Raw genomic sequence first — 15,529 nt, 5'->3', positions numbered from 1 at the left:
AAGGTAAAGTCCTGAACTGCAGAATTTGATATTTTGAAAAACAAAATTAATAAGAATTTCATGGAGTGATTTGTTATAATACTCGATAAGTCTATGTTACATATAACCAATGACTTGAAAAAGTTCTAAACTAATGTAATTCAAAACTCTTTGGAGGGTGAGTAAAAGAACATGATGTGACTATTTTGAGAATTAACCGGTCTTCTGGGCAAATTAAAATCTGAAGATCACTCTTCTGCATATATTCTATTCTTGATGTGTCTGAAGAAAGAAACAGTTAATAAGATTTGCAAAACCTGGAAGAAAAGGAAATGATAAAAGATCAAAATGCAACCAATAAGAGTGATTTGCAAAGCTAACACCTGCGATCACCTACGTGCACGCTGTTTAGGGAAAAGGGATCAAAGAGGGTGGGAACAGTTTGGAGTAAGGTACATATGGTTGCAAATAAGAAGTCTGCAAAGTGAGTCTCCTAGAGCAACCCAGCTGTCACCAAGTTCATTTACGGGGGACTAACTAATAGACGGTTCGATTTTAATTACATGGGCTGTCATTGGGCTAGATGTCTTGAACTGCTGATCTGGTTTTTGTTCATCAGCTCTCTATGTCATCAGTCCTACAAAACTGCTTCTTTTTGTGATAGGATCATTAAAGATGGTGTGAAAGGGCAGATGATAAAATGGACCACACATACCATCTCTCATTCAGTCTTGTCTTAAATACCTCAGCATGAACACAATGGAGAATACACATTTCGAAAGAACGGTATTAATGCTTATAAGAATGTTTTGATCACCATTCTGAGACTATAACTGTTACCAGTTGAAGAAAACTTATGGAACCTTAGGGCAATGCCTTTGTGGATCAACATAAAATTGAATGCTGTATACTGTTCTGACCAAAACATGCATTGCAAGGTTACAGTCTACACTGTAATAATGTATTCACTCTCACAGTTTCTTCAAATTCATAGCCTTCCCCTGCTTTCGTCAGTCTTCACTGAGACTGGAGAGTGAAGTTCTGCTTCTGAATCTCAGTTCTGCACCTGTCACCCTGCAGGTCATGGAATGTGTCTGTTTTGCTTCCCACTGTATCTCTAACAGCTAGCACAGTACCTGACACGGTAGATGGTCTTCCCCTCCAAATTTATTAAATGAATGAATGAATGAGTATATGGGTGAGTAGATTTACTAATGTCAAACATCGGTCCAGACTTCAAAGTTTGCCAACATGAAGCTGTCTGACATGGGCTCTTGCTGCTGAGATATGAAATATTTTTATCTATCTCACAAAGCAATGAAATCACTACCTTCCAGGAGGACCATTTATTAACTGGTCATCCCACTTGGCTGATTTAGGGATATCACCTCCAGTTAGGATCTGTATCTCTCCTGGACATGGATAGTCTCAAGATCCGACTCCTATTGTATTAATTTGTCTGATTAGGACTCCAGTTGGTTGTTCTGCAGTTTGTTATGTATGGTTTCTACTGAATAGTTTTTGCTTTTAATCATATGAACAAAAACTTACCTCTGAAGCCAAAAGTCCAAAGTTAATTCCAATTAATGTTAAAGCATTATCACTGTACCATATGTTGATTTTATTTTCACAACCCTAAGGAAAAAAAGTTATTTAGATTGACTTGGAGATGGAATTGGTTTATATATAATTCTATTACAAAGAAGAAGAAGCATAGGGATAGTAATTTACCAAAGTCTAAAAAGCAAGTCAGTGTGTAACTGAAGACGACTTTAGTCCAGAGAACTTCATATGATAGCAGGACATCTCAGTTACTACTTTTAAAGTTGCTAAGATGTTGTCATGTAATTGGACTCGGAAATTTTTTTTAAAGATACTATCTTGAAATTATCTCTTCACCCAATTTGGGGTTCGAACATACAAATGCAGAGTTCCACACTCCACAGACTGAGCCAGCCAGGTGCCCCGAAATCAGAAATTTATTAAATTTAGAGAGGGATCTAATTTTCTGCAGATTACTGTAATTCGGCAAGGCATATACTTCAACCTAAAATGATTATTTTCCAAATAGGAGAAGCTTTTTAAAAAACATAATGCTCTATTTATCTATGAATGAATTATGTAATTGAAAAATGCATCTTACAATTGGAATAACATCAGCATATAAACTATATAAAATATTAGAAGTTCTTGGGATGAAAATCTCCTTCATCAGTATCCTATACCTGTAAGTAGCAAACGAACCCCTACTCTTGCTTCTGCTACATTTACCAGAACACTGCTTGTGTCATTGCTGGGCTCCCCTCCCTTCAATTTTTGCCAAGCCTCGTACCCCTTTGCTTCTGGTACTGCAGCTCCCTTACCAATCCTATACACCACAGATTTACCAAAAGTGCCTCCTCTCTCTGCAGGGTTGGAGATTGGATTGGAGAGAAAGGTTGCTGGTATCCCAAGTTCTAGGAGCACTTACATGATGTAATTCCAGGAAGTTTATTAATTTATTTATCTGAAATAATAACTATTCATCTAATTATGAGTTCAGTTTCATAAAGTAACTTAAGAAACGAATCACTGTAAATAGCATTGTTTTTATGTAAAACTTTGCTCAGAGGGGCGCCTGGGTGGCACAGCGGTTAAGCGTCTGCCTTCAGCTCAGGGCGTGATCCCGGGGATCTGGGATCGAGCCCCACATCAGGCTCCTCCGCTATGAGCCTGCTTCTTCCTCTCCCACTTCCCCTGCTTGTGTTCCCTCTCTTGCTGGCTGTCTCTATCTCTGTCGAATAAATAAAATCTTTAAAAAAAAAAACAACTTTGCTCAGAATTCTAAATTGACTTGAAAAAACAAAAAAGGCACTGAAAACACTTGGAGAGCCTTATCTTTACCTCCAGGTAAGTTGCATTCAGTGGCTCATCACAAAACCACTTCCTTAATGTAGAATTTGTGCAAGAACATGGCACCTGTTCCGGATTTTCTTTATTTTTATTCTTTATCCAATCTGTGTAATTGTACTGGCCACAACACTGCAACTAGAAAAAAAAATTCTGTGAATTTTACTATAAAATATTCAAAGTGCAGTTAAGTATGATTACCATGCATAATAAAGTGGTTTTTGTGAAGAAAATTTATTATTCTCCATTGGAATGTAGTGAATTACAAATACAACTGTAGTTTTGTTGGTTTAATCCATTACTTTGTTGCTACTATTGTTGATGTTAACCAGAACTAAAGACCTTTAAATATAAGTGGGCTATGTTAGGATGAAATTGTTAGATCTGAATTTAGCATAAATGGATGGAAGGTATACCTGATTTACTGAAGCTACAAACTATATTTGGACCAGAATACAGAAGAGAGAATCATTGTAGCCGTATCTTTCTCCTCACTATAGCAGTTCTTTTTATATTTATCCCCAAAATGCTCCTATATGTATTTAATATACATAAAGAGATTCAGTGTTCTCTTTATTCTCTTAGGATTAATGTAAGTTGTTAACTTCCAATTTTGTGTTGTGTGAAAAATGGCCACAGAGAACCAAAAAGATAAGGCAAATAGCCATAGAAATGATAAAACATTTAAGAAATATCTCATTTCCAATCCTATAAAGTTGAATTGGAAGGATATGAAAGAATCAGCTTATATATTTGTCACCAAGAATATGAGACAAAGTTGGAGTAAATATTTCATTGTTTTCTAATCTTGTTATTGAAAGTTATCACACCAGTCCTGCTTAGGTCACAATATGTACCAACAATCTTGGAAATGAATGACTAAAATAATGCTTTAGAGTTTGGGTATTGAAAATGAGTTTGATCGAACCTATATGTACTAGCTCAACCATACTCATGACTGGGACTATAAGCTTGATTCTCATTAGTAATAGTGATGTCATACATAGAACTGTTTTCCTGTTTATCAGTTTATGTCCATAGGAGGGTTTGATTCTCTGCCATTAGTCCTAATGCAATCTAAAAAGGCAATACATGTACATGTCACACATATATATCAGAGGGAAAAAAACAAGATAAGTAAAAGCATTTATAATTATATTTCAATTCTCCTAAAATGCCATGCTGTTAATACATACACCAAAAATAATAACTATTTTTATGTGGGGCATCTAGTATAGTAGTGAAGCTAGTGCTACATTTTCTGGAATTGCATCTTGGCTCTGCCACTTAATTAGCTGTGTGACCCTGGGTAAGCTACTACCTATAAAATGAGGATAATAGTTCTTACTTCATTGGGTTGGAAGGATTAAATGAGTTAACGCATGCAAAGCACTTACAAAAAGTCTGGTGTTATGTCGATGCTTGCTATTTTCTTTATCAAGCATTTACGATCTTCCAGCTGCTGATATTCCTGCAAACCATCTGAGAGACAATATCCATTCCTGTACCCTGCCTGGATATATTTGAATTGTAAAACAATAAGCCTAATAATGTTAGCTAACAAGTGTTAGTTGCTTACTATGTTCCAGATCCAAGGCTTTCTATACATTCTATATAGTACTTCATTGATTTCTGCAGACCAGAGCTAAGGGTTATTCTGTCCATTTTACTAATATGGAACTTGAAATTAATAAGGTTACTTGTTCAGGGTCAAAAAGCTATGTGGCAAACCTGACATTCTGGCTCAAACGGTAACTACCATGCTTCTCTGCTGCTAGCAAGGGCTATGCTCAAACTTCTCTCCCACAGGTGCAGCAGGGCAGACTATCTCACTTGGCAGAAGACCCCCAACACTTCTACAGGTGAAGCCAGGTTAAAATGCACATCAATTAACCAAGAATAGGAGTTATAAGTTATAAGAACCTCTCACTCCTCTGTCCCTATCTCCTGCCCTTCCCTGTCTCCCCCCGACCCTATGGTGATCATGTTTGACATTTATTTTTTTAGTTTTATGTTAAATTTTTCTTACTGTTTTCTGTAAAGCATTCAGAATAATCCATTTGGGTATATCTTCAGGCATATCTTTAGATCCATACTCAGTAATGATTAAGTCAATTTTATCATGCCATACTTGGTGAACCTGTTGAAAATGCATCAAAAGTCAATATCTGAAATCATATGGTATGTGTCTTTCTCTGACTGACTTATTTCACTTAGCAGTATACTCTCTAGCACCATCCACATCATTGCAAATGGTAAGATTTCATTCTTTTTTATGGCTGAGTAATGTTCCACTGTATATATAATCACTATATTCTATACCTGAAATTAATATTACACTGTGTATAAACTAACTGGAATTTCAATAAAAATTTGGAAAGAAAAAGGGTCAAAATCTGAAAGAAACTTTCTTTATGGTTCCAAATAAAAGAATGCTCTAGTCAGTTTGCTCTTTTCTGCTCATTCCAAAGTGCTTTCTTTTTCTGCTTTGTAACTATTTTTAGCAGTCTCAGTGAGTGCTGAGGCATTTGGTTTTTTGCACTGTGATCTGCAGGAGGAATATATGAGACTTATTTTATGATTAGGGAGAAAGTTATGTGCTATTTTCCTGAATGTCTAAGGATTCTGCTCTTCTTCCTGTACCCTCAGAAAAAAATTGTGAAAAACCTTGAAATGGACCAAAAAAGATGACTGAGTATCTTTTCAATGCAAATTAGTTGCTTTAGCATAACTTCAGGCTCTTATTCTATGGGGGTCTGTACCTTTCTCAGTTTTTAACTTACTTTACAACTTTTGTAAGTTGTAGGAAGCTATAGATAGACAATTGATTCTTTGTCATAGAAAAACAAATGAATTTTTCCTGGTGAGATGCAAATTGTATCTCCCCGACCAACCATGTTTTGCATATATTAAGAAATGGCCTTTATAACTGTCTTCGCTTTGGACTCTCCTTTGAACTTCGAACATTTCTTGCCAGTTCCCACATTAATCAAGATGTTAAATAAAATCATTGACTTGTGCCTACTGTATATTTATACAAGAATTATGATTTTTAATTAAAAAAATCATCCTTTCAAAATACTATAACAAAAACAATCAGATTTGAAAGTTTGGGGGGAAACTACTATTTCAAAATCTAGATATTGCAGAGGTAAATTTTAATAGTCACTTACTTAAATATTTAAAAGTTTATGTGACTTTCATAGCTAAGGTAAAAGGTAGAAAGAACAGATAGTATTCCCGTTTTATGAACAAGGAAATAAATACTCAGAGAATTTAGTTATTTGCTTTATTTACATGAATAATGACGAGGAGCTGAGACTTCTAAATATGGTTCATTTGAATTCTAGTCTAATGATTCCTCATTGTATTATGCTGCCTTTGAATAATGAAAATGAAATTCCTGGTGGGAATACCACAACAATTAAACCATGTGTACAAGTTAAACTCTTACGCAGTTACTTATATATCTCTGCTTTAATGCATTTAAGAAGATTAGAATAATGTAAAGTATTACTCAGATCTCTATTTATTGAACTTTTCTCTAAGTTAATTTTTATTTAGAATAGAAAATATTCCATTTTATATTGTTGTGAGGAAGGGGCAGACTTACGTCCTTACTTATCCTCTAAAACATTATTTGGGAGATCCAGAGGGCATATAAATCACATCTTAGTACATAAGAGTATCATATATAATCTCTGTGACTACTATATAAATAAAATTCCCTCACACATATTTATTTTGACAAACGTCCATTGAAGCCCTAGTGTACCTCCAACGCTGTTGGGTGCCGTAAGTGGCATAAAAGATTTAGAGGCTCCTAAGAGCTTAATCTAATATGAATGTAGAAGACAAAATGATGTAAACAAAGCTGTTAGCTCTAGATTCATTTATTAAGTGTCTGAGTCCAGGCTCTATCATTTGGCCATGATATATTTTAGCAAGTATTTCTCCTCTCAAAGCCTCAGTTTCCTGTTCTAGAAAGTAGGACTAACAATGCATCTCTGAGGGTCGCTGTGAGGATCAAAATTATAATGCTGGTAGAGTGGTTATCGTAGTTTCTGGCAACGGTAATTATTCTCAAATGGTCATTCTGATTCTTAAGTAGAGATGAATAAGTATGTGAATAATACTCAAGTGAGTATGGACAACACTGATAAACTAAATTTATGTGCTAAGGATCCTGAAGTGTTAGTGTCAAGTTCTATCACCAGATCCCAAAGTGAGAGGCTGATCAGCTGGGATGTAGTGCTTTGCCACAGAAACAGCTTTACAGAACTCACGTGCTGTACACACACACACACACAGGAGAAGAAATGTTAGCACTCAATGTCAGGTCATTAACAGTAAGTCCTGGGTGGTTAGATATCCAGGATAGATGCCACGCACAGGAGAGCAAAAGAAGTAGAAGGGCAATGGTGTTACGTAGGAAAGATTTTCTTGGGGTTTGGTTGTTGCTTAGGATTCTACATCTAGAGAGAATCTGAAGGCTAGGAAGCACAGGAGTGAATCAGGGGCTCCTTCGGAAATTAATTAAGGAAAGGAAGAGCGCTCTTAAGTAGCTACTCTTTAACAGAAACTTTTTAAGTTGTCGGTTGATGGTCACTGTAAGGGAGGTAGGGGTGAATGACACCGTACAGATGAAGACATAGGCTCAGGGCTGTGAAGTAGCTCTTTGAGCGCTAGTCATCTGCAGATCTGCACGACTTCATTCCATGCTCTTTCACTACAGGACAATCTCCCGCCACACAAAGACAGACCGTTGACTGCACTGAAGCAATGAAATTTCTTTAAAAATTGAAAGTAATTATTGACCTTAATAGGTGAGTTTAGTTTCCAAAAGGTTTTTTTTTTCAGGTAATTTATTATGTGTTTTCTTAATTTGGTAAATATAAATCTTGTTGTGATTAATTATACACTCATGACCATACCCGTGCAAAATACATGAATTATTCAGTTCATCCCATTTATTTATTTACTTATTGTTATTTTAAATATTTTTAAATTTATTTGAGGGAGTGGGCAGGGAAGGGCAGGGGGAGAGAATCTTCAAGCAGGCTCCCCCCTTTGATCTCACAACCCATGATCATGACCTGAGCCAAAACCAAGAGTTGGATGCTTAACCAACTGAGGCACCCAGGTGCCCGCAGTTCATCTCATTTAAATAAAACCACTAAATTTCAAATTTGTACAAGTCCAAAGGTATTTCTTTACAAAAAAACAGTCAGTCTATATAGAAAAACAGAATTGGGTCAGTTGTGGTAGCCATGGTTGGCTGGGGGCCCAATTTTAGATTCTCTACACTTAGTATCACCTCCTCTTCCCCCACATTCTTTGTTGTTTACAACATTCTCAATCTTCCGCTGAGTTGAAGAAAAATTTCCTTAGTGCACCTTTCTGATCTGACCCCTGGCCCTTTCCTTATAGAATTCTATAGTACTTCCAATGAATCTTTCTTTTCCCCCCAAAGCCATTTACCTTTCGCTCTTAATATAGACTCGTAGGTCTTAATATTTTAAGATACCCAATTTTTCTAGATTTCAAATAAAAGGATGATCTTTCCATACCTCCTTTTTCTTTATGAAGATGAATGTTGAAAGCACAATCTGAACACCAAAGGCCCACATTAACAGTGCTGTGTACTGAAACAAAAGAAAAACAGAGATGGCAACTATGCTTCTAATATATCTTAGATGCTTCAATGATGGGAAAATGCATATCATAGGAAATACACAGTCTTAAAATACCCACAGGTATTGATGGTTCCCTGTCCTCATATACATGAGTGAAGTTATTCAAATAAAAAGGCAAAGAAGAAAATTCACCGAGCATTTGGATAGATGTTAAGAAAGAAGAGATGGTGTTCAATGAGCACGCTATGGACCACTTCGTCTCACAAAGTTGTTGATGATTTTCCTTCATTCAGATCCAAAACTGTCATAGAGGGGAAAGCACTTATCTGGACCTCCACTTAACACACCAGTCCGCTAACACTAGAAAACTCACTAAACTGTGACCTAGTACACAAACCCATCAGGTACAAAGTAACAACAAACCCCCAGAAAATAACAAAAGCATCTGCTATAGTAAAATTAAGTCTGTATGTACATTTAAACTATTCCTCTGAAAACTGAAAATACTTCTATCCAAAGCCAAGTGAAATCATTTTCACACTTATGTAACTATATTTTTTAAATGTACAGCCACTGCAATTTTCTTCATCACAGGACTACATAGTAATACATATTATCTAGAATTCATAATGATTTTTAAAAATTAGCAGTCTGAATATTTTACTAACTAAAATATAAGAATGACTTACTGTTACTATTCTTAATTTCACATATTGAAAACATTAATACTTTAAAACAGTCAATTAAAATTTGTTTGATTGATATAAATTAGAATTTCCTATTTCCAGAGACAAAAATATGGTCTTTAGATCTGTTTAGAAGTTTAGATTTCTAATACTTCTATGTACGTTATCTCACTTAACCTTCACTAAAAGGAGATTGGTAGAGGCAGGAAAAATTGTGTAAAACAATAAAGAAATATTACTGGTTTTTTTTTTAAATGGCAAGCTGGTTGTGGTCTATTGGACTTTCTCAGGTTTCTGATCCTATGGGGGTATGAAATACTACCTTTGATTAAACTAGTGTTCAACTCTGTATAGAATTCTGATACTAATACAAAAGTTCCCTGTCCATAGCAATGCAAAATGATTCCTACCCATGGAAAGGCAAACGAATACAGTCTGTAGAGACTATAAATCTCCACAAATCTAATTCTCCTTCAACCTGTTGTTACTTCTTACAGTTCCCTTACTGAGTAATTATTTATTTATTTATTTTTCAAAGATTTGTTTATTTATTTATTTGACAGAGAGAGAGAGCACAAGCAGGCAGAGTGGCAGGCAGAGGGAGAGGGAGAAGCAGACTCCCCGTTGAGCAGGGAGCCTGACCCGGGGCTCAATCCCAGGGTCCCGGGATCATGACCTCAGCCAAAGGCAGATGCTTAACCGACTGAGCCACCCAGGTGCTCCTGATTAATTATTTAAATAAAGTCTCTGACACATGGTCATTGACACAAATGTTAAGTCATGGTTTTTACCTTTGAAGATTCCCTTTTAACAGTAATTAGATGTTTATTGTAATAAGAAAAATTCAGTATATTTATGAGTTGTTAGCACCTAACTCTCACAGAGTACTGTGTAATACTGCCCAAGAACTTTTAAAAAAGGGAAGTAAAACTGTCCCCGAAGAGCACCTGGGTGGCTCCGTTGGTTACGTGTCTGCCTTTAGCTCAGCTCATGATCTCAGAGTGCTGCGTCCTATGATCAAGCTGGCAGACACTTATCAAAGTTGAATACTAGTTTAGTCTCAGGGCTCCCTGCTCTGTGGGGAATTTGCTTCTCCCTCTCCCTCTGTGCCCCCCCACCATGCTCTTGCTCTCTCTCTTTCTCTCCCCCCACCTCCTCTCTCTCTCTCTCAAGAAAGGAAAATCTTAAAAACAAAACAAAACAAACCACACCACACACAGACACAGACACACACACACACACACACACACACACACACGCTGCCCTGAAGAGTTACTGTAAAACTAATATCTATTCAGTTGGAGTAGGGGTATGCAAAATCACCTTTAAGCCAAAGAATAGTGCTTAGGCCTATAAAATTTGCCCATTACCTGACTGCGTGAATTAACATGGTTAAAGGAAAAATGTATCCATCCACAACGTATTGGTAAATTCAGAGCAGAGCAGCAAAAGTGGCCTGATGGCAAAAATTAGCACTGCCCTCCTTTGGAGCATCCAGACAGGAGTGGGGTGTCTTGGCTTCAGGACCTAGTATTATGTACATTCCTTACGATGGGCTCTGTCAGACTGCTCAGTCACAGCCCATTAATACATGAGTCCCAGAAGGCAGAAACTTAGAAGATGTTTGTTTTTCTCCTTCTAGTTTCCCCTTTCCTTACTGACCCCCCCATCTTATACTAGTATCAGGCTCTGTGCCTTCTTTGCCTAAATGGAAATGTGTGGCAAGGAGATAACCAGTATCCAGAGTGACCACCCAGCTTTCAGTGCTACATAAAAGCTAAGTATTTCTACATTCTTCCTGGTAAGAGACACAATGTCTGCAGTTGAATTTCATATTTGTTGGACAAGAGAGTGCCTGTGACTTAAAACTGATTTGATTTAAAGAAAATGTGGAAAAGCTATATTTCATCTGAGTCTGTGGATTGTGAACCATACCTGCCACATGTATGGTAAATGGCTCATGTTCATGTCTATATTCCTAATTATAATTTATCTTTTCAAGTTACATGGCTGGGGAGACATAGTGTGCTAGCCAGATGCCAGAGTCTGGCCCTCTCAGCAGTTCTATTTCTCTTTGTTAAATAATAAATTGTGATCTCAGTTATAAGTTAGCTTCCCACATGGCATTCCCACAGGGAGTAAATGGGCTGAGTACAGGACATGTTTTCTTTTCCTGGCTAAGCCACATTCCTTGTTGACTTTAATCATTCATTTGGATTTTAGTCTTCAGATTCTTAATTTTGGTTAATTGTAGTTTACCCTAGGAGATGGATTCCTATTGACTCCGTGTTGAAAAATAGTATCTAAGAGTGTAAGTGCAGAGGTCCAGAACTGATCCATGGAAAGCTCACCAAGAACATTCCTCCTAGAAGTTTCTTGAGACGGAGTGCTTCATTTACCTTATTCCCTAGGGCACACTATACTGCAGTGTTATGGTGACGTAGATCATTATTGCTCATTCGTGTGACATAGACACTCAAAATCAAAGATACAAATTAGTTCAGGCTACTAAAATGAAATACATACCAGAAGTAGGAGCCATCTGATTTCATTGTGAATTCCCAGATAACCCAGGAGACAAAGAAGAACAATAGCAGATCCAGTTCCGGTCAAAATTTGAAAAATATACACTATCAAGTGATTATTTTCATCTGTGGAAACCACAAAATAAATTATTATTAAGTGATGTTGTATTCTATTTAATAATATATGTAGTAACCCAAGATTTCCCTAAGCAGTTGCTGCCAAACCAGTAGGATTCTCTGTCTCTCTTTTTAAACTTCGTTCTGGCACCCTCTTATTTAGTCTCGGCAATAACTTTTCTTCCATTAATGACATGATAGAAAATTTCTTCACTCTCAAAAGATCTCTTTCCCTTTACCTTATCTTCATTGTCTTCTATGAAAGCAGACATTTTTTTCCTGGGGTGAATTCTTCTATGTTTAATGAACATCCAAACATTTATGAATTTATTCATAAAATTTTGGGGGGCATCTAACATGTGTGGGTCAAGGTTCTCTTATATGAAAGTCTGAGTTTATTGGTAATATAACCCCACTAGACTATGTTTTATTCTTTCTCCATCTAGACTGAGCTCTCTGTGCTAAAGACTATATATATTTATATAGTTGACAGACTAACTGTTAAGTGCTTAGTGTTATGACACAGACTGTAGAACACAAAGTGCCTAACAAATATTTGTTAAAAAGAGAAGAAGAAGAAAAAATAAATTAAATATGCCCCAGGTTTTATGGGAGAACAGTGGAGGCAGTGGTGTGCTGGAGCCAGCTTGCTCCGGCTCATAAACGCCAACTGTTACATGTTCACAAAATTCGTAAGCCAAACTCAATTCATGTTGGCACCGTGAAATCAGCCATCGTGGCATTACGTCTTTACACCACAGAAATCAGTAAATACCATAAATCAAGACTTTCTATTCCAGGACTAGTTGTTCATCATTTCCCAGCACACCCCTGGGTACAGAGGCCCCTAAGCCAGTAGGGCGAAGAGGCTGGAGAGTGTAGGTGGGTAGGCAGGATTGCTGGCGAAGGCAACACTGTGCTTGGGCTGTAAATGAGAACTGGAAAGATCTTGGTTGGAATGATAGAGGCATTCTGAGACACAGAACAGCACAGTATGTGTTAGAAATTCAGCTTTGCTGGCACTTAGGGTTTGGAGCAGGTGAAACTGGGCAGGTTTGCAGGGGCCAAATTATGCCCACTTTGAAGGCTCTTATCCAGTCTTCCTCACTGGCATTAAGCTCCATGAGGACAAAATACCTGTCTTTCTGGCACAGCACAGTATCCTCAGCTCATGGGATAGTGCCCAACATGTAGAATAGACTCTATAAATATTTGTCCTATGAATAAATAATTGCAGCGGGAAACCAGAAAAAAGCTTTTCATGTTATATGGGTAGATTTTCATCTTAAATCATTTCAGTGGCATTTGGAAGATGGCTGAGAAAGGAGATCAGAACACAAGGCTACGGGAGGCTATTGTTGTGACAGAGGGAAGGAAGATGGGGCCTTTAGGTGGCATGGTGTCATTACAAGTCGAGAGGTGAAGGCAGAATCATTTTTTAAGAAGAGGTAAGTTTGTTGAAAGTTGCAGATAAAAGAGAGGAGTGGAGCCAACCAGGCTTTTGCCACAAACTGGTTATTTTCAGTTCCATGTCTTAAAGCCTTAACTGAGATTTCATTAAATGTTTAAATACATAATTTAAAAAAAAAGCCACAGAACTTAAAGGATAAGCTTCTGACTATCTGTTTAGGGTTGTTGGTTTTTTTTTTTTTTTTTTCATATGCAAGTACCTTAAGGTCAATGAGAATTATCTTTCAATTCCATAATGGAGGGAAAGAAAAAAGAGGACGACTTTCGCTCTACCTTAACTGTTACATTATTAAAGTAGATACTGTATGGGAAGTGCTAGCCCAGGGCCTGGCACGTAACCAGCACTAAGTAAGTGGAAGCTATCATTGCCATTCTTCTAGGGAAGGGAAGGAAAGACAGAAAGGCTGTCGTAAGATCTCCACACACCCATGTACTCTGAGCAAACCACTAATGCACTCAGACATCATGAATACTTTTCCATAAGCAGAGTAAATAAACAGAAGAGAATAAAGATACCAGGCACTCAGGTGTAGCTGAAGTTTAACTAAATTATTCAATACTTTGTAGCACTTTATTACCTATTAAATCTTTTTATTTGGTTTTGTTTTCCTACAAACGTATTTTTTCTTATTTGAAGTCCACTAAGTGAAATAAGTCAAGCAGAGAAAGACAATTATCATACGATTTCTCTCATCTATGGAACATAAGAACTAGGAAGATCGGTAGGGGAAGAAAGGGATAAAGAAAGGGGAGGTAATCAGAAGGGGGAATGAAGCATGAGAGACTATGGACTCTGAGAAACAAACTGAGGGCTTCAGAGGGGAGGGGGTGGGGGAATGGGATAGACTGGTGATGGGTAATAAGGAGGGCAAGTATTGCGTGGTGCACTGGGTGTTATACGCAACTAATGAATCATCAAACTTTACATCAGAAACCAGGGATGTACTGTATGGTGACTAACATAATATAATAAAAAAACATTAAAAAAAAAAGAAATGTTTGTTCCACAGCATGCATGCTTTTTGTCATGCATTTAATAATAACAGTGCTGTCTAATAGAACTTACTGAGTAGTGGAAATAATCTAAATTTGCACTGCCTAATAAGCTAGCCAGTACCCAATAGCCACATATGGCTACTGAGCTCTTGAAATATGGCTTCCTTCCCAACCACCAAAGATATGTATACAAAAATAACACTTAAGTCTATTAAACTTCAGTTCATAGTGACCACAGCATACCACAAAATAGTAAAACGAAGGGTTTTTAAACTCAGTTAAACACATTCAACTATTTCATTTATATTTGCAAAATATTATATTTTATTTGTAACATGTAATGGTGAGAGTAATTGAGTTTTAAGAGAAATGATTTAACTTGAGCACTACGTTGGTCTCCACTATCTTTTCATCCAGAGTGTATTAGAACAATCCACAGTCTTCCGTTCTTGGCTAATTCTTAATGAATTTTGGAGGAATACTGCCACCTGCTGAATATATCACCATGCAAGTATTTAAAATGGAATGCCTGGCTTCTCTCAGGGAGCAAAAGAGATACATACCCAAAGCTGTGAAAAAATTATTTCTATCTAATAAGAGCCATGCACCAAATCCCATGAGTAAAAGTCCAAGAACCTATAGAAAAGACAGTTAGTGCTTATATTCGCCAATAAAAATGCATTACCTTTTCTTTATGAAATAATTATAAAGACTTACCAAGAAAGCTCCATTAATGAGATTAAGAAAGTATTTAAAAATTAACGTTTTGTTTTTTCTTAACATTCTTTTCCTCGCCGGATATTGGTGTTTCTGAAAAGATAACCACAACTTTTACTCTAAATAGTCACCACATTAACTTTATTTATTTTTTTTTAAAGATTTTATTTATTTATTCGACAGAGAGAGACAGCCAGCGAGAGAGGGAACACAAGCAGGGGGAGTGGGAGAGGAAGAAGCAGGCTCACAGCAGAGGAGCCTGATGTGGGGCTCGATCCCAGAATGCCAGGATCACGCCCTGACCTGAAGGCAGACGATTAACCGCTGTGCCACGCAGGCACCCCCCACATTAACTTTAAATAATTCTGCCTACTCATGTCATTTATTTGCACGGTTTTCTTCTGATACCAGTTGTCAATATAACATTCCCCTCCACCCTCCCAATTATAAGGACATGTTGAAGGTATCTTGAAACTGGGCCTGTCCTCCCTATCCGCACTAGGCAGTTGAGACC

General features: G+C 37.1%; 1 protein-coding gene across 2 annotated transcripts; it reads right to left on the bottom strand.

Annotated features, from left to right (window-relative positions):
- Positions 1 to 227: 227 nt before the first annotated feature.
- Positions 228 to 15,084, bottom strand: TSPAN19 (tetraspanin 19). 2 transcript variants are annotated; one of them, XM_087869109.1, is made up of 8 exons: positions 15,016 to 15,084; positions 14,865 to 14,934; positions 11,717 to 11,853; positions 8,439 to 8,513; positions 4,898 to 5,008; positions 2,863 to 3,006; positions 1,531 to 1,614; positions 228 to 296 (listed from the first exon to the last, which is right to left on the bottom strand). In XM_087869109.1, exons 1-8 carry the CDS (start codon positions 15,079 to 15,081, stop codon positions 228 to 230), a joined length of 756 nt encoding a protein of 251 aa, XP_087725235.1. In that variant the 5' UTR covers positions 15,082 to 15,084. The 2 variants fall into 2 exon arrangements, with proteins under 2 accessions (XP_087725235.1, XP_045635551.1); XM_045779595.1 differs by having other exon boundaries at positions 11,717 to 11,841; positions 14,862 to 14,934; positions 15,016 to 15,081.
- Between the last annotated feature and the right edge of the window lie 445 nt (positions 15,085 to 15,529).

Source organism: Ursus americanus, chromosome 17 (genome assembly GCF_024610735.1).
Source record: "Ursus americanus isolate L20-20 chromosome 17, mUrsAme1.1.p, whole genome shotgun sequence".
Taxonomy (NCBI): Eukaryota; Metazoa; Chordata; class Mammalia; order Carnivora; family Ursidae; genus Ursus; species Ursus americanus.
The sequence above is the reverse complement of the archived record's forward strand: the minus strand, read 5'-3'. Positions and strand labels throughout refer to the sequence as shown.